Below are 22,753 nucleotides of genomic sequence, written 5' to 3' on the forward strand. Positions count from 1 at the left end.
CCATTTTACCTTTCTAGACTGATCCATAGTGATGAATGATGGAATCATAGATTTCCTCAGAGTGTATTTGTCATGCCAAAGTCTGTCTGTTTTCACTGTAGGGTCTGAAGCTACAAAAAACTAAAAGACAGTACATGGTCATTCCATTTACTACTTCTAAACACAGGGGTTAGCTGCTCACACAGTGCCGGGCAAATTCTTAATTTTTCAGAATTACATATTTATTACATAAATATAGATCCATAAAGACTGTCATTTATGTTACAATTGAAGCTGGTCACAAACGATAGACTTGCTGTTTAAGGTCGTCTATGATGGCCATTGTACTGGCTGACAATGCCGTATGTCGAAATACAAGCCGACAATCAATCTCTGCCTTGATCTGCAATCTTTTGATGGGATGCATATATGTCAGTTGACAATGAACCATTTTCCCAAGACAACCAAAAAAAGAAATCCAACATGTCAGATGAGATTTTTCCAGGTTCAATCATGATTGTTCACGTCATGAAAAAGCTTTGTCAGACAGTTCTCACAGAGCTTCTTAGTCTGAAATGGTCATTGCTATGGAGCCGTGGGTTCTGTACAGGTACCTCCAAAAAAACAATACCTCTGCCATGGATCTTGCTGCGAATCTGCAGCAAAAAAAAAAAAACGTGCTAGATGCGAATTTTCTGGTAAATTTCACTGTAGATTTGACAAGGAAGTGGTGAAAAACCACAGCACACTCATTTTATCCCATTAGCCCTGTATTGTAATCCTGTTGCTGATTTTACCTGCACAAATCCCCCAAGTGTGAATTTGGAGCATTTCTTTTTTTTTTTTTTTTCTTAACCAAAGATAAATTAGCTTGATGTCCTTTCTAAAGAAACGATCCATAAAAACACTCCCTCAGCCATTGGTAACCATTTGTTCAATTCATGCACAGTGCAGACCAAAGGAGACAAATCGCAAATTCCATTTGTACACACTTCTACTACACAAGGAATATATTACTGGCAAGAAAGGATTTAAAAATGAAAATTGCTTTCTGAAAAGAAACATTAAAAATATAGAATTAATTACACTCTGCGAACAAAGTATCTGCACCTAGAAATCACAAAGAAACAACCACAGAGAGAAAAAAAAATAATATGGTCCTATCATTAGTGGAAGAAAAGAACAAAGGCAATCAAGGTTATTATACGCTGATGTACTGATGCATTTCCTGCTCAAGGCTGTATGATTTTCATCATGACATGCAGAAAAATTCAAGAGCAAAAAAAAAAGATAATTGTACTATGATTTCTCATTAATTATTGGGTAAATGCCAAGGACAAGTAAGTAAAATGTAAATAGCAGTCATTTTCGGGTGTTGTTGACAGCAAGTAACTACCAACAAAATGGCCTTACTGCTTCGTGATTATGAGAAATGATTTACGCCTGAGAACATAAACTAGTTACCCAGAGCGTACTGACACCTAAAGGAGAAATCCACCTGCCATACAGTCAAGTGGCACAGACCATTATGCTAAGGGCTCATTCAGATGGCCATATGCTTCAGCTTGTCCGCCAAAAAACGGATTGCATTCCGTTTTTTTTTTTTGCTGACCCATAGACTTCAATGGGGACCATGTCATAAAGTGTACTTAAAAGGGTTTTCCGAGATTCTGATATTCTTTAAGTACACTTTATTAAAGGAATACTTCGGATATTGAAGGATAAGTCATCAATATCAGATCTGTGGGGTGTGAACCTGGGCACCCCCCCCAATAATCAGTTATTGGAGGAGGCTTTGGCATTCCAGTGACAGCTGTTCCCTCCCTGAAGCTTACCAAGCACAACCCCATTCTTTTGAATGGGACAGAGCTGCGCCTAGGCCACGTGACCAATGAACATAATGTCACTGGCCCAGGAGGTGGCTAAGGCGCTCACTAAACCACTGAGGGCTCTTGGATCAGCAGGGGTGCAGGGAGTTAGACCCCACCAATCTGATATTTATAGGGGGTGATTTTACTTAATATTTTGGTGTTTTTTTTTTTACTTTTATTTATTTATTTTTTACTTTTTATTTAATAAATATTAACCCCCTTGGGGCCTTGAACCTGGGATCTTTTCATCTCTTGTCCTATTCACCCTGATAGATCTCTATTAGGGTGAATAGTTTCTCACACTCTCCCTGCTGCCCTGTGCATAGTGGACACAGCAGCAGTGATGTTACCATGGCAGCCAGGGCTTCAGTAGCGTCCTGGCTGCCATGGTAACCGATCGGAGCCCCAGGATTACACTGCTGGGGCTCCGATCAGAAGCTGCCACTGCACCACCAATGAGGAGGAGGGCAGGGGACCCTGTGGCCACTGCCACCAATGATTTTAATACTGGGGGGGGTGGCGGGCGCACTGCGCCACCAATGATAATTAACCTTTAATACAAGATGCGGGTGCCGGCAGCAGATCAGCGGCAGTTAACCCCTCAGGTGCCGCACCTGAGAGGTTAACTGCCGCTAATCGCATCTCCCTGTCCTCCTGTATTAAAAGTTAAAGACCACCTTTCGTTGGTCTGGACTTTAAGTTAGCAGGCTACATAGTGCGGCGCCCGGGGATCTCTCTGCACTTTTATTCCTGGGTGCCGCTCCGTTCGCCCACTGTGCCCCTGTTACCGTCTCCTGCCCTGTATGCTAATTACTACTATCAGAGCGGCGCCACTCTATGTAGCCTGCTAACTTAAAGTCCGGACCCATGAAAAGTCCTGCTATCATTGGTGGCGCAGTGCGCCCGCCCCTCTCTCCTCATTGGTGGCAGCGGCAGAAGCAGCACAGGGGGGGAGGGAGAGATTGATTCCTTCTCCCCTGTGCTGCTGAGGGAACACGAGCGCGCTTACAGCAGTGCGCTCATGTTCTGTGATACTAGACTGCGCATCCCATTATCGAAAAAAATGCTACGATACCGGGACAAAAGTATTGATTGGGTATTGAAATTTCGATACCCGCAACGACCCTAATACAAACATGCACATACATAAAGGGATACAGTACATACGCACACTTTACCTCATGATACGTATCCTCCAACTCTCCGTCATATATCCAGCGGTATAGGAAATTCAGAATAGGGTGAGAAACTAAGCCTAGAATGTGCTGCACCAAAGACCGCATGTATGGATCGCCAGTTTTAGTGTATGCGTGGACGGCAGACGCGAGCTCTCCTCCTTTCCTTCCTGAAAAAATATTAACAATTCCATAAACAAATATTCAATTACAAGTTATTCCACTAAAAGGCTACGATCACATTTTGCAGAAGCAAAATCCACCACATGCGGTGTGATAGAAACCCGCAGCTGTTTTTCAGTCTGGATGCCACAGACCCACTCACAATTTAGCCCCACTGAATGGAGCTACATTGTGAACAGACATCCGCTGTGCCTTTCAGCATCATTTGTCTCGACACCGCACCAACAATAGACATATGTCTGTGTCACAGTTTTAAATCCTCAAGCTGTGCGAACGGCAGCACTGGCTCCCACTGAAAACAATGGGACACAGAACACAGACACCACTCGGCAGCGTTTCCAAGACAGCGACAAAATTCTGGCAGCATACAGCGCTGCGTTTCAGGAGGTCATTTTATCTTACCTTGACAGTGATCAACAAGTGCTGCAAGAGTCTTCAATCTAATCTTGGGATCATAAGTCCACACCAGCAGACGTCTAAGAGTTAGACTAGTTTCAAGTCCTAAATTTACACCTTGGTCATCTTCAACCTGCAGCTTTATTTGAAAGAACACATGCTCAAACAATTACAGTCAATACAGATCAATGATGCATTTAAAAAGGGACACTGCCGTCAAAATGGAGTATTTAAAATACCATATTCATAGTAAACAAATGATTTTTAGACTTTTTCATTTCAGTAGAACTACACCACTGAAAATTAAATACAAAATACTGTCCTTTGGTAGCAATCAACACAAATGATAAGAACTCCATTGTCAGTTTACTTGCTGTGAGAAGTTATCTGAAGGGTAATCCACATGATAAAAGTAGGTTTAGAATTGTGATAACATCATGCCCGCTATAACTCTTGATAGGACTACATAAAGATGTCCACAGAAAAAACATTGCATTGATTAGTGTATTGTGTGATGCTCTAACTGAGTCACTACAAGGGGCCCTCTTTGGTTGTGGTGATCTGATGAGGGAGACTGTCTAAAGAGGACAGAACAGAAAAAACAATACATGGAGTGACTTCAGAAAAATTATACACAGAAAACCATCAACCAAAGATTTTGATGGCAGTGTCCCTTTAGGCTACATGCACATGACCGTGGTGTGTTTTGCGGTCCGCAAATCGCGGATCCGCAAAACACAGATGGCGTCCGTGCGCATTCCGCAATTTGCGGAATGGCACGGACAGCCTTCAATATAAATGCCTATTCTTGTCTGCAAATTGCGGACAAGACTAGGACATGTTATATATTATTTGTGGGGCCACGGAACGGAGCAACGGATGCGGACAGCACACAGAGTGCTGTCCGCATCTTTTGCAGCCCCATTGAAGTGAATAGGTCCGCATCCGAGCCGCCAAAACTGCGGCTCAGATGTGGACCAAAATCACGGCCGTGTGCATGAGGCCTTAAGCAAACAAAACGCGATATTTAAATAAAGCCTGCACATATGCTTAGATTAGATGGTTAAAAAGGTGCACGACCATAGTTCTGGGTCCGCACCCGTTCTGCAACTTAGAGGAATGGGTGCGGACCAATTAATTTCAATGGGGCCCAAAAAGATCCGGACAGCACACAGTGTGCTGTCCGCATCCATAGTTTCGTTTCTTGGCCCAGCAAAATATATAGAACATATCCTATTCTTGTCTGCAATCGTGGACAAGAAGAGATACTTCTATCCTAGGGCTGGTACTGGTTTTGTAACAAAATTGACTTTGACACATCGTACTGTGTTTAAGAGATACATGAAGGATAAATTACAGAATATTTTTACTTTTAGCATAGATTTCAACCAATGGCAAGTGCCCAGGCATGCATGCCCATGTTCTGGCTAGCAAGGCAGAACAAAAAATATTAATAATAATAAAAAGGTTGAGAAGCCCTGCCCTAATATAACAGAAAAAAAAAATAATATAGTAAAAAGAATAGAACAGTATCCACAGAACTTGTTGAAAAAAAAACTATTATGTAAGAAAATCTACGCTCCACAATCTGGAATCTTTGAAGAAATCTTATAACGTATAGTATTTGGCAGAATTAGGGGATTTTATATCTTTGTACATTACCTGGGAATGTAGAACAGAGAGAAGTCGGTAATATTCCTTTAGCTCCTGATGCAAAGCAGCACAAAAACTCTGTTGAGAGAAGCACATGACTATATTATAATGTCAACTGGCCAACCACACAGAAGTCAGATACCAGAGTTTAGAGAGACAAAAAAAGAACAATTTTCAATATCAGGAATTATTACCGATCAAACAGTACTGCAAAGCAACACTGCATTACCAGTGATCAGCTATGTCCAACTTCTGATGGAAGAAAACCAAACAAATCTGGTCTTTATGGCCAAAGCAGACGTTTAACTTTTTAACCCCTTAAAGACTGGGACTATTTTAAATTTTTACATTTTTTATTTTTCCTCCTAATGTTCCAATAAGCCATAACTTTCTTATTTGTCCGTTCACATAGCCATACGAGGACTTATTTTCTTGCAGGACAAGATACATTTAGTTTACCATGTTTTGTATTGGAAAACAGGAAAAAAAAATATTTGTGGGGTAAAAAATAAAAAATAAATAAAAAATAAAAAAATACTAATCCACCAAGGTTTTGGGGGTTTTAACATTACGGCAGTCATTGTGCACTGAAACATCCTTATTCTGCAGTTCAATACAATACCAAACATGTATAGTTTTCATTTGAATTAATAAAAAAATAAAAACCCTTAAAAAATATCAAAATCTTCTTTACATCTCCATATTCTGACAGCCATAACTTTTTCAAATTTTGGTCTACCGATACAGCCGACACCTACTACTTTGGCATTAAGGGTGGCTTCACATCACGTTTTATGCCTCCGTTTGACATACACGTTAGAAAGAAAAGGATGCAAAATAAAACGCAGCACACAATGTGCTTTTTTTTTTTTTTTTTTTACAATGGAACTCTATGGTGAACAGACACCACTGTATGGCATCAGTCTGAGGCATTCGTTAACGTATACATTTTTTGCATACGTTAAATGGATGGGAAAAACATATTGTGAAACCAGCCTCCCGTACCACCTCCTTGTCTCATTCCCTCTCTGTTGGTGTCCCGCAAGGCTCTGTCCTAGGACCCCTGCTCTTCTCTATCTACACTTTTGGCCTGGGACAGCTCATAGAGTCCCATGGCTTTCAGTATCACTCCTACGCTGACGACACACAAATCTACCTCTCTGGTCCAGACATCACCACCTTACTATCAATAATCCCACAATGTCTATCTTCTATATCATCCTTCTTCGCCTCTCGCTTTCTTAAACTTAACATGGATAAGACAGAATTCATAATCTTTCCCCCATCTTGTTCAACCCCAACAACAGACCTATCTATCATGATCAATAACTGCACACTCTCCCCAGTCAACAAAGCCCGCTGCCTTGGAGTGACCTTGGATTCTGCCCTTTCCTTCCGACCGCACATCCAAGCCCTTTCCACCACCTGCCACCTCCAACTCAAAAACATCTCCCGCATCCGTGCTTTCCTTAACTTTGAATCTGCGAAAATACTTGTACGTGCCCTCATCATCTCCCACCTAGACTACTGCAACACTCCTCTGTGGCCTTCCATCTAGCGCTCTCGCACCCCTCCAATCTATCCTCAACTCTGCTGCCCGAGTAATCCACCTCTCACCCTGTTACTTCTCTGCCTCTCCCCTTTACCAATCCCTTCACTGGCTCCCCATTGCCCAGCGAATTCAGTTCAAAATACTAACAAATACATACAAGGCCGCCCACAACCTGTCCCCTCCCTACATCTCTTAGCTACTTTCCCGATACATCCCCACACGCACTCTCCGATCCTCACAAGACCTCCTTCTCTCCTCTTATTGCCTCTTCCCACAATAGACTCCAAGATTTCTCCCGTGCATCCCCAACACTCTGGAACTCGGTACCCCAACATATCAGACTCTCACCTACAGTGGAATCCTTCAAAAGAAACCTGAAAACCAACCTCTTCAGACAAGCCTACAACCAGTGACCCCGCTGCCTCTATACCACCATGACCAGCTTCACCCTCACCTACTCCTATACCATGTAGATTGTAAGCCCTCATGGGCAGGGCCCTCCCTCCTTCTGTACCAGTTTGTAACTCATCTTGTTTATGCTTAGTGCAATTGTCTGTATTATGTATGTGCACCCCTCATCATATGTACAGCGCTATGGAATGAATGGCGCTTTAATAATAAATAATAATAATAATAGCCTTTGGCACAGGATTTTTTATTTATGCGTTTTAAAGTTGCTGTATTCCAAGACCCATAACTTTATTTTTCAGTCAATGTAGCCATATGTAGGCATGTTTTGAGGTAGTTATCATACTTTTAATAGAACCATTTTAGGGTACATATAATTTATTGGTTAATCTTTTTGAAAGGGGAGGCTGAATGAAAAAATGGGAGAGGTTATTGGATAAAATAAATAAATACATACATACATACATACAAGAGTAGAGGGGTTGTGACGTAGCTTAACCCCTTCCCGCCCAGCGCCGTAATAGTACCGTGCAGCGGAACGTGACTTGCCGCCCAGCGCCGTACTATTACGGCCCGCTGATCGGGCGGGTGCAGGAGCTGCGCCCGCCCGATCAGCTGCAGGGGATCGGCTGTTCCCATTAGCCAGATCCCTGCTGTATGCGCCGGCATCGGTGAAAACACAGATGTCGGCGCATTAACCCCTTCTATGCCACGGTCAGGTTTGCTGCAGGTGAGGGAGCCCATCTGGTCCCCGTGCTGCTGTGGCCGGGACCCGATGGGTGAGAAGGCAGCTCGATGCCACGCAATGCCTTGCACAGCATTGGGACCTGCCCAAAAAAATCTCAAATTTTCCTTTAATTCTTATGGCACACCTAAAGGTGAAATATATTGACTCAAATTTATGACTATCGGGAAGTACAATGTGTCACGAGAAAACAATCTCAGAATGGCTTGGATACGGTAAATAAAAGTGTTTCAAAGTTATTACCACATAAAGTGACATGTCAGATTTGCAAAAAATGGCCTGGGCAGGAAGGTGAAAACTGGCTCGGGGTAGAAAGGGTTAATGTAAACAGCACTTCAAAGTAAGGGACTGCCTTTGGGGCAATTCTGGCAATGATTCCTGAAGCAATAAAAGTTCTTATTTACAGTGATGCAGCTTATAAGCGCACCAATAAAGTTATGTATATCCTGCTCTCCATGGCCCCTACAAAGCCCTGTCAGCAATTTTGCTAACAGACTCCCTTTAAAGAAGCTCTGTCACTAGGATCAACCCTATTAAACCAGACATGCTGGCTGGTAGGGCTCATCATGCTGATTAAAACTGTTTCTTTTGTCTGTATGATAAACAGCTGCAGAGATATCTGCATTTTATTCATATTAAAATTAGAATTTTGAGCACCAAGAGGCAGGGTTGAATCATTTGAGCACTGCTTTGTATCACCCCCTGTGCTCTGCATACTTCTGCCTCCCCTTGATTGACAGGGATAAACATGCTGAGGGCAGAGCTGTGTCCTAGCATCATTATATGTTGGACCGCCTTTAGCTTTGATTACGGCACGCATTTACTGTGGCATTGTTTCGATAAGCTTCTGCAATGTCACAAGATTTATTTCCATCCAGCGTTGCATTCATTTTTCACAAAGATCTTGCATTGATGATGGTAGAGTCTGACTGCTGCGCAAAGCCTTCTCCAGCACATCCCAAAGATTCTCAATGGGGTTAAGGTCTGGACTCTGTGGTGGCCAATCCATGAGTGAAAATGATTTCTCAAGCTCCCTGAACCACTCTTTCATAATTTGAGCCCAATGAATCCTGGCATTGTCACCTTGGAATATGCCCGTGCCATCAGGGAAGAAAAAATCAATTGATGGAATAACCTGGTCATTCAGTATGTTCAGGTAGTCAGCTGACCTCATTCTTGGAGCACATACTGTTGCTGAACCTAGACCTGACCAACTGCAGCAACCCCAGATCACAGCACTGCCCCCACCGGCTTGTACAGTAGGCACTAGGCATGATGGGTGCATCACTTAATATGCCTCTCTTCTTACCCTGATGCGCCCATCACTCTGGAACAGGGGAAATCTTGACTCAGACACATCACCTTCTTTCATTGCTCCAGAGTCCAATCTTTATGCTCCCTAGCAAATTGAAGCCTTTTTTTCTGGTTTGCCTCACTGATTAGTGGTTTTCTTACGGCTACACAGCTGTTCAGTCCCAATCCCTTGAGTTCCCTTTGCATTGTGCATCTGGAAATGCTCTTACTTTCACTATTAAACATAGCCCCGAGTTCTACTGTTATTTTTCTTCTATTTGATTTCACCAAACGTTAAAGTGATCGCCGATCACGATCATTCAGGAATTTTTTTCCCCTCCACATTTCTTCCTCGAATATGATGGGTCCCCACTATCCTTCCAGTTTTTTAATAATGCGTTGGACAGTTCTTAACCCAATTTTAGTAGTTTCTGAAATCTCCTTTGATGTTTCTCTGCTTGATGCATGAAAGTGATTTGACCCTTCTCAAAACAGACTAACAACTTTTCCACGACCACGAGATGTGTGTTTCGACATGGTTGTTTAAGGCCCCTTTAACATGGGCGTTGCGGATTGGGGCCGGGTGCTTTCATGGTGCGTTCAGGGAAAATAGTGGGATTTTGACACTAAAACAAGTCACTTTTCACTGCGATTGCGTTCCATGTTGGCGTTTTTTTTTTGTTATAACATGGTTATAAGGGAAAATAATAGCATTCTTAATACAGAATGCATAGTACAATAGGGCTGGAGGGGTTAAAAATTTTTTATTTTTTTTACTCAACTTAATCCACTTGTTCGCGCAGCCCGGTTTCTCTTCTGTCGTCTTCTTTGAGGAATAGGACCTTTGATGACGTCACTGCGCTCATCACATGGTCCATCACATGATCTTTTACCATGTGATGGATCATGTGAAGGACCATGTGATATGCGCAGTAACGTCATCGAAGGTCCTTTTTCTGTGCACAGCAAAGAAGAAGACAGAAGAAAAGACGGGCTGCGCGATCAAGTGGATTAAGGGGAGCCCTATTGTACTATGCATTCTGTATTAAGAATGTTATTATTATTTTCCCTTATAACCATGTTATAAGGGAAAATAATAATGATCGGGTCCCCATCCCGATCGTCTCCTAGCAACCGTGCGTGAAAATCGCACCGCATCCGCACTTGCTTGGGGATGCTTGCGATTTTCACGCAGCCCCATTCACTTCTATGGTGCCTGCGTTGCGTGAAAAACGCAGAATATAGAACATGCTGCGATTTTCACGCAACAAACAGGTGATGCGTGTAAATCACCGCTCGTGTGCACAGCCCCCTAGAAATGAATGTGTCAATGCGGGTGCAATGCGTTCACGTCACGCATTGCACCCGGCCAGAAAACTTGCTCGTGTGAAAGGGGCCTAAGAAATGGGAAGCAACTCATTGCACCAGTTGGGGTTAAATAACTTGTTGCCAATGCAGTAATTATCCAATAGGAGGCTCATAACTATTTGCTTAGTTAAATCCAGGTGGCGACTTTTTTTGGGACAGGCAGTGTATGTTTATAAAGACACCAGTAATGTGTGACAGCTTATAAGCTTAGCTTATAAGCATGGGAAAAACATACCATCTCTGCATGGTAATGATATAGCTTGGTGGTAGGACACAGTTCTGCCCTGAGCCTCCCGCCTAGCCCTGTCAATCAATAGGGAGTGTGCAGAGTGCAAGGAGCTCCAATTGCTCATTTGCATATGAATAAGAACGCTGCTATTTATCATACAGACAAAAGAAAGGTACAGTTTTAATCAGCAGGATCAGCCCTACCAGGCAGTATGTCTGGTTTAATAGAAAATAAAAGAGAAAAAATAATTTCACTTATTTTTATAAACTTTAGTAATCACTTTTATAATGCCTTGGTATACTTCGTATCCCAAAGCAATATTGTCTTTCAGCTAATAGGTTTGCAGCCATGGTAGGCTTTGAGGCTTTTTTGGGCCTCTGACTGGGCTGGCAACCAATTTTTACCCAGATTGTGGCAACCACAGCATCTAGTGTGTTAAGGGGGCACCATCGAAGTTAGCATCAATCCCACCTGATATAGAGGAAGCCCATCTGTCAATGCCCTGCTCCAACCGTGATCCGGCTGGCACAGCTCTTGATCCTGAGCTATGTCTACGATATAACTGTACATCATGGAGGTTTAATACAAGCCAATCAATGAAGTAAAGTTACCTCATAAATGGGTTGACAACGTTCATTTAATACGTCCCCACCAGCATTGATACTTCTCCCCTGAGTTCCAGTACTGCACATCTGACATCATCTTCCTGGCTACAGCGGTGATGGTCCGTGCACACAGGACACCGCTCAGCAGTATATAGGACATCACTGCTGAGAATGCATTATTTTTACTTGGACAACTCCTTGGAGGTTAACAAAAGATAAACCGAGGAACATCAAAAGTATAGAGCCACTGCTGCTTGGGCTAAGGGTAAATCTAGACTGAAAAAAACATCAAAATCTCAAAATTGCTGCACTAAAGCAGGTCACTAGTATTTTCTTTTTGTAATCACTACATATGGCAATTTTAAAAAGTAACTTCTTTTCTTCAATAGACTATAATTGAAATCTCTTGGGAATTGCTTGTTAAAGGGAACTTGTCAACAACTTTATGATGTCCTCCCTGAGTAATAAGCCTGCTGATTTCGGCGTGTAACTCATAAGGTAATGTTATTAATGTGCTAAATCCTGGCGCAGCTGGTGTCAAAATAATGCTGGCTACATCTGTACTTCAAAACTTCATATGGGGAAACGTGAATGTCATAGCAAAAATGTAATGTTGTGGGGGGCCGCTGCAGTTAACCCCTCAGGTACCGCACCTGAAGGGTTAACTGCCGCTGATCGCAGCTCCCTGTCATAGAGGTTGGGTGCCGGCTATTTGATTCTGGCACCCGCCTCCTGTATTTGTATTAAAGGGATTCTGTCACCTCCCCTAAGGCAAAAAACGATTTAAAACCAGCCATGCAGCACAGCTTACCTGGATTAGGCTGTGCTGTTCAATCTTGAAATCCGTCCAGCAGTTAGTTCAAAAAACGAGTTTGATCAATAAGGAAATGCGTCCTGAAGGTGCCCAGAGGGGCGTTTTTTTCTTCTGAGAGCCCAGTCCCGCCCCTTTTTCAGTGCCCAGCCCGCCTTCCTTTTACTTCCTAACCGCCGCCCCCAGCCTGCCACAGCCTCCCCTTCCTCTCCTCCCCCTCCCTCTTGCCGAACGAAGTCTCGCACAGGCGCAGTACCCACTGAGGGCTGCGCCTGTGCGATCATCAGGAGACTGAGGGCGGCAGCTTCATCTTCGTCACTGGGCATGCGCCGAGCCCAGTGACGTCCGATGCTCGCTCTTCCCTCAGTCAGCAGGGAAGAGAGAGCATCGGACGTCACTGGGCTCGGCGCATGCCCAGTGACGAAGATGAAGCTGCCGCCCTCAGTCTCCTGATGATCGCACAGGCGCAGCCCTCAGTGGGTACTGCGCCTGTGCGAGACTTCGTTCGGCAAGAGGGAGGGGGAGGAGAGGAAGGGGAGGCTGTGGCAGGCTGGGGGCGGCGGTTAGGAAGTAAAAGGAAGGCGGGCTGGGCACTGAAAAAGGGGCGGGACTGGGCTCTCTCAGAAGAAAAAAACGCCCCTCTGGGCACCTTCAGGACGCATTTCCTTATTGATCAAACTCGTTTTTTGAACTAACTGCTGGACGGATTTCAAGATTGAACAGCACAGCCTAATCCAGGTAAGCTGTGCTGCATGGCTGGTTTTAAATCGTTTTTTGCCTTAGGGGAGGTGACAGAATCCCTTTAACAGGTCAGTTATCTTCATTGGTGGTGCAGTGGCCACAGCTCCTCCCCTCTTACTCCTGTTTCTTCTTATTGGCAACAGCAGCACGGGGGGAGGGAGAGACTCCTCCACTGTGCTGCTGAGAAGAACATCGGCGGTAGGGCAGAGAACTATCATCTCCTGTGCCCCGCAGTGTATTCAACGGCAGAGCTGCGGCGGTGGGTCTAGTCGCAAATGGAGACAAGACTAAAAAGTCTTGTCGCCATTTGTAAATTCTAAGTCACATTGGCGACCATTTTGGTCGCCATCTGGAGCCCTGAGACTACTTAGAAAAAAACTAAACACAGATTGACATCGGCTTTCCCCTCGCTGCATTGAAAGGGGTAAAATAAGCAACAAAACGTAACATTCGCAGGTCAATTTCTGTGCTGAGAACATTTTCAGAACGTGGATGAAATTTATTAAAATCTCATCTACGTGCCCAGTACTGTAATCCACTGTGGATTTATCAGCACAAACATGCAGGTAAAAGCAGTTACAAATGTCTTTAAAGGGACTGTTCCATCTGGAGGTTATGGCATATGGATAGGATGTATCCGACATGTGCGTGTTCCACCTCTAGTAGAGGACTCAGCCGATGCGCAGCTTTCTCCTTTCACTGGTATAGGATTTCTGAAAATAGCTGACCACTGGCTCGGCACTGCAATGAATTGAGAAAGCTATGCATGCTCGATATTCTCTCCATTCACTTTGGAGCTCCGTTATTCAGATAGGAGGGGTTCGGGGATTGGAGACCTGCACCTATCGGACATTTATGGCATATCCCACCGATATACCATAAATATCCAGATGGGACAACACCTGTAAGTGTTCAGTAAAAATACTTTACCATACCTGTCCAACAAGTCCAAATGCTCGATCCAAACTCCTTTGATCTGTATATTTTCTTACTTTATTATGAAGCCATCCTAACTCTGCAAGTCTGCCCGTTGTATCTTTTAAAGATTTAGACAGCGCAACCTGAGCAGGAAATAAAAAGACATAAATAATTTACACGGCTGGCATTACAATTCCCACTAGAAGTAACAAAATGATCAAAGGCAAATGTATAATTAGCAAATAAGAACTGGTTTATCTGTTTAATAAAACGATTTCTTTGAGAGCAGATTTTTCCCATTTTTTTTGAAAAGTAAAGATTTCAGTTCGGTGCACTCAGAATCTTCCAGGAGTCTACGTGATAAGTTCCCTTTAACTATAGGTGTAATATTCTTTCCTTGTAATGAAACTATAATTGTGACAAGGAAGGGGGGGGGGGGGGGGGGCCCTGATAGGGAGGTTTTGTTTCGTTTATAACGTTCTGGAGCCTGTAACACCCGCAAGCACCTGCTGTCAGCTCCATTTGGAATAAGGAGGTCACAAAAGGGAGCCAGGGTGGGGACTGAAGGTTAATGAGAATGTGGAGGTTCACAGTGACTTTCCAGGCGGAGGACAGGAGAATTGCTTTAAACAAGGATGCCATACACCTAAGGGTCAGGTCACACACAGTTTTTTGGAGCTGATTTTAAGGAGTTTCTACCTCAAAATTAGCTCCAAAAAGCCTCAAAACACCCTCCCATTCATTTAATTGGTAGCAGCACTTGCTATTTATTTTTTCGAAGTGGTAAAAAAGAAGCATGGAAAAAGCGGCATGCCCTATCTTGAATCCCCCATAGAAATGGAAGTGAAGTATCAAAAACCATTCAGGTTGTGTCCATGCGGTTTTTGCACAATTTTTGGCATGGATCTGCATCAAAAAACATGAGCAGAAAATGCAGTTTCTTTTTGTTTTTTTAACCAATACAAAAGTCAAAAACCACAAGAAAATACATGCTGAAAGAAAAAAAAATATATATATTTTTGGGTGGATTTTCAAAATCAATCATAGACAAACCGAAAAATGGATTTTTTGTACTCACCGTAAAATCCTTTTCTCGTAGTAGGCATTGGGGGACACAGCACCATGGGTATATGCCCAGCTGCCACTAGGAGGCTGACACTAGAAACAAAAAAGTGTTGGCTCCACCCAGGTGGGCTATACCCCTCTGCTAGAGCCAGAATAACTCAGTCAGTACAAAAAGCAGTAGGAACGCCACACCTGAACCAAAAAGAAACGGAGTGCCAACAAGTCTTGAACTGGGGAACCCGACAACCACAAGCAAACGCCGGAACCACGAACAAGAAGAAATGCTCCAAAGGAAAGGGTGGGATCTGTGTCCCCCAATGCCTACTACGAGAAAAGGATTTTACGGTGAGTACAAAAAATCCATTTTTCTCGTGCGTGGCATTGGGGGACACAGCACCATGGGACGTCCCAAAGCAGTCCCTGAGGGAGGGAAGAAGAATGCCAAGACGGCAACCTAAAGCACCGCTGCCTGCAGAACCTTACGCCCCAGGCTGGCGTCAGCAGAAGCCAGGGAATGAATGTGGTAAAATTTAGAAAAAGTGTGAACTGACGCCCAGGTGGCGGCCCGGCAAAGCTGGGCAGCCGAAGCCTGATGACGCACCGCCCAGGAAGCCCCAACTGCCCTAGTCGAATGAGCGGTCAACCTGGAAGGGGGAGCACGGCCCTTCGCGGCGTAGGCCTCCTTGACAGCCGACCGAACCCAGCGAGAGATGGTGGCCTTGGAGGCAGGCAAACCTTTACGAGGACCCGCCGGAACCAAGAAAAGAGAATCCGAACGACGGAAGGGTTCCGTGAGGCGAAGGTACCAGCGGAGGGCCCGAACAACATCCAGGCAATGGAGAGACTTCTCCCGAGGGTGAGAAGGATTAGGGCAGAAGGAAGGAAGGATAATCTCCTCATTGATGTGAAACGAGGTGACAACCTTAGGGAGAAAGGAAGGAACGGGACGCAAAACGACCTTGTCCTGATGGAACACCAGGAAAGGCGACCGGCAGGAAAGCGCCGCCAGTTCGGAAACCCGACGGATAGAGGTGATTGCCACAAGGAAGGCAACCTTAAACGACACAAACGACAGAGAGATGTCTGCCAAGGGCTCAAAAGGAGAGGACTGAAGAGCATCGTGGACAAGATTCAGGTCCCACGGCTCCACCGGAAGGCGAAAAGGAGGGGCTCGGCGAGCGACACCCTGCAGAAAAGTCTTAACCTGAGCCCGCGCGGCCACAGAACGTTGAAAAAGGACCGAAAGGGCAGAAATCTGCCCCCTAAGAGAAGCCAGGCGAAGCCCCATATCAAAGCCAGCCTGAAGGAAGGCCAGAATATTAGGGACCGAAAAAAGGAGGGGACGAAAACGTGCGGACTCGCACCAAGCAAAATACGCCCTCCAGGTCCGATGGTAAATACGGGCCGACTGGGGCTTCCGAGCGCGAAGCATCGTCTGAATGACAGAGTCCGAGAGACCACGGGCCTTCAGGACCGCGGTCTCAACAGCCACGCCGTCAAACGAAGCTGCGGTAAATTCGGGTGGAACAGAGGGCCCTGCGAAAGGAGATCGCGGCGCAGGGGAAGACGCCATGGAACGTCGGCGAGCAGGAACACGAGATCTGCGTACCACGCCCTGCGGGGCCAATCCGGAGCCACCAGAATCGCCGGCACCCGGGCTGCCTTGAGACGCTTGAGCACTCGAGGCAGAAGAGGGATGGGCGGAAAGAGATACAGAAGGTCGAACTGAGACCAAGGCAGAACTAGGGCATCGACCGCTAGAGCTTGTGGATCCCTGGACCGCGCAACATAGCGCGGGAGTCTGTGATTCAGGCGAGACGCGAAGAGATCCACGTCCGGAGTTCCCCACCGGAGACACAGTTGAAGAAACACCTCCGGGTGGAGAGACCATTCGCCCGGGTCGACGAGCTGACGACTGAGAAAGTCTGCCGCCCAATTGTCGACCCCGGGAATGTGGACGGCGGAGAGAACGGGAACGTGGTCCTCCGCCCATCGCAGGATCTGAGAGGCCTCTTGCAGGGCCATCACGCTCCTGGTGCCCCCCTGATGATTCAGATAAGCCACGGCGGTGGAATTGTCCGTTTGAATCCGGATCGGGAGGCCGCGCAGACGAGAAGTCCAGTGCGACAGCGCTAAGAAAATTGCCCTGAGTTCGAGAACGTTGATCTGCAGGGAGGATTCCTGAACAGACCACAGACCCTGAACCGTGAGGGACTCGAACACCGCTCCCCATCCCGAGAGGCTGGCATCGGTCGTGATCACCCGCCAACTGGGAGGAAGGAAGGACCGGCCCAGGGACACCGTCCGAGGAAGCAACCACCAGGAGAGATCCAGGCGAATCTGAGGGGGGAGACGAACAAGGCGATCGAGACCCTCCGGGGACTTGTCCCACCTGGATAAGATGAACATCTGAAGGTCCCGAGAGTGGAATTGGGAATAAGGAATGGCTTCGAATGAGGCCACCATCCTCCCCAGGACGCGCATACACGTCCTGATGGTCAGAGAGGACGGCCTGCGGAGAAGATGCACCCCCGCCTGAAGAGAAGAAATCTTCTCTGGGGGAAGGAACACCCGCCCGAGGCGAGTGTCGAAGAGCATGCCCAGAAAGAGCATCCTCTGGCGTGGGATAAGGGAGGACTTGGAGTGGTTGACAAGCCACCCGAACTGAGCAAGAGCCGAGAGGGTGATGCTCAGGCTGGACAGATTGTCCCCGGGAGACGGGGCCCGAATCAGAAGGTCGTCCAGGTAAGGCACCAGGCGACCCCTCTGGCACGAAGAAGAGCCACGAGGGGGGCTAACACCTTGGTGAAAACCCTCGGTGCGGAAGCCAGACCGAAGGGAAGGGCTACAAATTGGAAATGAAGAGAACCCACCGCGAAGCGAAGGAACCTTTGGTGGGAGAGAGCGATGGGAACGTGGAGATAGGCATCCTGAATGTCGATAGACGACAGGAACTCGCCCAACTCCAGAGAGGCGATCACAGACCGGAGGGACTCCATGCGGAAATGACGGACCCGGACAAAGTGATTGAGCGCCTTTAGATCCAGGATAGGACGGAGTGAGCCGTCCTTTTTGGGGACAGTGAATAGGTTCGAGTAGAAACCCCGAAAACGTTCTGACTCTGGAACCGGAACGATGACCCCCAGAGCACGCAGGGAATGAATGGCCTGAAAAAACCTGTCTGCTCGGGCGGGAGACATGGGGGGGGGACGTCAAGAAGAAACGACTGGGCGGAAGGTCGGTGAATTCGATTCTGTACCCAGAAGAGACCACCTCGAGAACCCAAGCGTCTTCTACGTTTGCCCGCCAAACATCCCGAAAGACGAGCAGGCGCCCTCCCACCATGACGGGGATCGAGTCATGCGGAAGGAGGCTTAGTGGACTGGGGACGAGCGGGCTTGGGCTTGGCGTGCCAAGAGGGCCTGGACTTAAAGGAAGGCCTGGAAGGCTTCTTGTCAGATCGGGCAGGAGGGGCCCGAAAGGACCGAAAGGACTGCGTCCGGGAGGACGACCCGGGGAAACGACGGCGGCGAGGCTGATTCTGAGGAAGAAGAGAACTCTTACCTCCAGTGGCCTCGGAGATGAGCTCCTCCAAGCGTTTCCCAAAAAGCTTTCCACCGAGAAAGGGAAGAGAGATAAGAGCCTTCTTGGAGGCGGAGTCCGCCGCCCAGGAACGAAGCCAGATGGTGCGGCGGATAGCCACAGAGTTGGCGGCCGCACGCCCAGAGCGGCGAGCCGATTCCATAGAGGCGTCACAAAGAAACTTGGAAGCCTGATAGATCTGGGAGGCAAGCACAGCCAAGTCCCCCTGGTCAGAGTCAGCAGGTAAGGCACGGAGAAGTTGCTTTGCCCAGACAGCGCATGCCTTGGCGACCCAAGAGGCGGCAAATGCGGGGCGGATGGCGGCGCCCGCCGCGATGAAAACGGACTTGGCCAAGGAGTCGACCCGTTTATCAGCGGGATCCGACAAGGAAGCCGCATCAGCCAGGGGAAGCGTAGTAGCTTTCGCCAGACGAGCGACCTGAGGATCCACCAGAGGGGGAATCGTCCAGAGATTGACCGAATCCTCTGAGAAGGGATAAGGGACATCAGAAGCCTTGGTGAGATGAAGGCGCCGGTCAGGGTGACGCCACTCCTTGGCAAGGAGCGCGTCCAGATCCTCGTGATTGGGGAAAACCACCGTGGACCGCTTAGAACGGCGGAAGGACACTGCCTCCAGGGAGGAGGACGAGGGAACGTCCTGTACATGGAGCGCGTCCCGAACGGCCCTGATGAGATCCTGCACGGCTGCCGACATCGCCGAACACCGCTCAGATTCAGAATCTGAAGCGGAGGAGTCCCCAGGAGCGGCGGAAGCGGCTGAAGAAGAAATCTCACCGGACTCAGACCTAACCGGAGAGCGATCCGGGGTAGCTAAGGAGGAGTGGGACCCAGCCGAGACCGTACGTGGTCGCTTGCGGGACCGAGTGCCGGAGCGAGGATGGGAACTGTCGCCAGGCGCATCACCAGCGGTAGGGGCCCTGCCAGAGGCAGCCGCAATCTGGGCAGGGAGACTGTCCAGGGACTGCGCCAGGGATTGGGAGAGGCTAGCAAGGCTACCTATGGCCTGGGACAGGGTAGCAGCCCATTCCGGGAGAACCGACAAGGTAGGGGCCGCAGGAGCGGACTGGGCGGGCCCGGGGGCGAGGCACTGCACACAGAGGGACGTAGGTTGGCCGCATGGGAACTTCCTATTACACACAGAGCAGGCGTAATGAGTGGAAATGGCGGCGGGGGGAGTGGGGGCCTGACCAGAGGAAGACATGAGGGCGGATGGTGGAACCTGGAAGGAAAGAAGTCAGCCAGAGGCTGCCTACCACGACCAATGGTGCTGTGTCCCAGGAAACCGATCGCAGGAGGATCCGGGCGCAGAGAGAAGATGGCGACGCACGCGAACACCGCTCAGGTCAGAGGCACTGAGAAGCCGTTCGGAAGAAGAAACGCCCCCCCCAGCAGCCCGCGCTGGCGCTGGATTGGGCGGAAAAATGGAACCTCCCAGAGGAACGCCCACAAGGGGAGGGAGCAAGAGAGGAAGCCCGGGAAGCCCAGGAGGCGGAGACGGAGCCCGCCCACGTGACCGCGGCCTAGGCCGAAACAAAAGCCGGGGCCTTTAGTGATATCCAAGCGCTGCCGAACTGCGGCACCCCTGCCCGCCAGCGCCGGAGCAAATGTCAGCGCCGCGGACAGGCAGAGGAGGAGGGGACACAGACACCAGGGGTAGGGAGAGGGGAAAGCCGAAAACGGCCGTCTTAAAGGAGCAGACCCCATTAAAAAAGCTCCGGAAGGATGAGAGGAACACCGCTCAGATTCTAAAGGAAGGGCCACAGGCTATACAGGGAGGGGGGGGGGGGGAGCAAGCCATACTCACCTTCCGATTATTTCAGGCGCAGCATGACCACCCCCTCGGCGGACTCAACACGGAAGCCGTGGGTCCGCCGGAATCCACTGCAGAAGCAGGTCACGTTGGGGACTGGGTGGCTGCTTTAAGGTACCCGAGTACGCGCCCGCAGGGGGGCAACTAAGGTGGAACACGATGGAGCCACCCCTGCCACCTGTAGAGAAAAAAAGGAAAAAATAAAATAAGAAAAAAATAAAATTAGCAGGTCATGTCTGCCTCCTACGGACACTAGAACTAGACTGAGTTATTCTGGCTCTAGCAGAGGGGTATAGCCCACCTGGGTGGAGCCAACACTTTTTTGTTTCTAGTGTCAGCCTCCTAGTGGCAGCTGGGCATATACCCATGGTGCTGTGTCCCCCAATGCCACGCACGAGAAATGCTTAATTGCTGTGTAGTCCTGATTGTTTAAGAAACCCTGGATTTTAAAGGGGTTTTGTCACTTCAGCAAATGGCATGTAGAGAAAGTTAATACAAGACACTTACTAATGTACTGTGATTGTCCATATTGCCATCAGCGTTGGCCTTGCCTGCACACTATAGAAAAAAAGCACCAGCCTATGTGGGCTACCGCAGTCCTGGCCACCAGCGAGCCCTGCACTTTTTCCTATAGTATGCAACCATGGCCACTGCTGCTGGATGGCAGGGTGGTTGTAACCATGGAAACGAGCAGTGTATAATGTGATAGGAAAATGAATTCAACCAGCAAAGGAAACAATATGGACAATCACAATACATTAGTAAGTGCCTTGTATTAGCATTTATCATGTAGAGAAAGTTATTCGCTGAAGTGACACAATGCCTTTAAGCAGACACAGGAGGGCTCTCATCCCTGCTCAGTGTCTTTTATTCTTTTCCCTCTGCAGCCCACCTCCATTCACCTGAAAGTGGCCAACCCGCAAGACCTGAGACATGGCACAGGCAAGAGCAGCACTGTGTCTGGGAAAGTTTTGAAATGGGCAAAAACTCCATCTAAGCATAATGGGGACTACAGTGGTCATCACATGCCATCAATGCTCAAGAGGTTATTCGGTTTTATGGGTGTATGGCTAAAAAGGAGAAAAAAATTGTCAAATACCTAAATGCTGCTCAAGTATGTAACAGTAACAGGTCAATAGAGGATTATTGAGGAGCAGAACTTGGTACTACACTGGTGCCTGCAGCAACATTCCAGGAACATGTCTCTCAGTCTATAGAAGCAGCTGTAATACTGGTCTGTATGCATGGAGAAGTAGATGCACCGTGAAGTGGTTGCCATAAGAACCATAATAAAATCATTAGTCCTATTTAGCTCTACAACAGGCTGCGACCTGTTTGCTGATGTGTACCCTATAGTCAGTAGATAAGGCTACTTTCACACTAGCCTTTTTGCTGGATCCGGCAGGGTTCAGCAAAAACACTTCTGTTACTGATAATACAATCATCTGCATCTGTTATGAACGGATCTGGTTGTATTATCTTTAATATATCCAAGACAGATCCGTCATGAACTCCAGTGAAAGTCAATGGGGGACGGATCAGTTTTCTATTGTGTCAGAGAAAACTGATCAGTCCTCATTGACTTGCATTGTGGGTCATGAATGATCCATCTTGCTCTGCATTTGTCACTAACCAGCAGGTGTGAACCCACTGTGCCACGTGTCCTACCTCCTCCAAGTGCGTTGTCTAAGTGAACCCCTTGATCTTCACAGTACCTCTGATGGTGGGGATAGACTTTCCCCAAGGGGAACACCAGGTCTCTACCTTTTGAGGATAGGCACACGAGGCAGCTGGTCCAGGCGGACCAGGAGGTACACGAGAAAGGTACCAGAGGTACAAGCGTTGTCAGCAGGCTGAGTCATAACCAGGAGCAACAGTGCAGAACCGAAGGATGAGGCAGAGGCAAAGTCAGACAGGCAATAGGTCAAGGCAGGCGACATAGGTACAGGTGAGGCAATCCGGATCGGCAACAGGAGAGTCAAGGCAAGCAGGCAGGGATCAAACAGGCAGCAGAGCCAAGGAATACAAGTACGAGTCAGGAACACAAGCGGATATCAGGAACCTTAGCAGGACTCAAGGACTTGACACTGAGGCATCTGGAAAGGGGGCTGAGCCACTTATATATGTGCAGGAGGGCTAGGGTTGGTTAGCGAAGTCACATGACCTAACCCATAAAGTGCCGGCCCTTAAGGAAGTGCTGCAGGAAACAAGAAGCAAGCATGCTGTGGCCAGGGGTGAGAGGAAACTGTGGAGCGGATGCCAGAACAACAGTACCTACACAGACAGGCCCAGGACTGCAGCAGTGAATGGGAAGCACTGACAGCAGATCACCGCTGAACACGGCGCCC

At 47.6% G+C, this 22,753-nt stretch overlaps 1 protein-coding gene across 3 annotated transcripts in view; it reads right to left on the reverse strand.

The window, feature by feature from the left end:
- Positions 1-22,753, reverse strand: part of TUBGCP3 (tubulin gamma complex associated protein 3) — a 127,666-nt gene that overhangs the window by 57,536 nt on the left and 47,377 nt on the right. For 2 of the 3 annotated variants that reach the window (XM_044286033.1, XM_044286035.1), the window contains 5 exons: positions 13,945-14,070; positions 5,267-5,335; positions 3,611-3,743; positions 3,029-3,195; positions 10-120 (listed from right to left, as the gene is read on the reverse strand). In XM_044286033.1, coding sequence (XP_044141968.1) covers positions 10-120; positions 3,029-3,195; positions 3,611-3,743; positions 5,267-5,335; positions 13,945-14,070 — 606 coding nt within the window. The remainder of the gene's footprint in view (positions 1-9; positions 121-3,028; positions 3,196-3,610; positions 3,744-5,266; positions 5,336-13,944; positions 14,071-22,753) is intronic. The other variant, XM_044286034.1, reaches the window with a different exon arrangement.

Source organism: Bufo gargarizans, chromosome 3 (assembly GCF_014858855.1).
Source record: "Bufo gargarizans isolate SCDJY-AF-19 chromosome 3, ASM1485885v1, whole genome shotgun sequence".
In the NCBI taxonomy this organism is placed as follows: domain Eukaryota; kingdom Metazoa; phylum Chordata; class Amphibia; order Anura; family Bufonidae; genus Bufo; species Bufo gargarizans.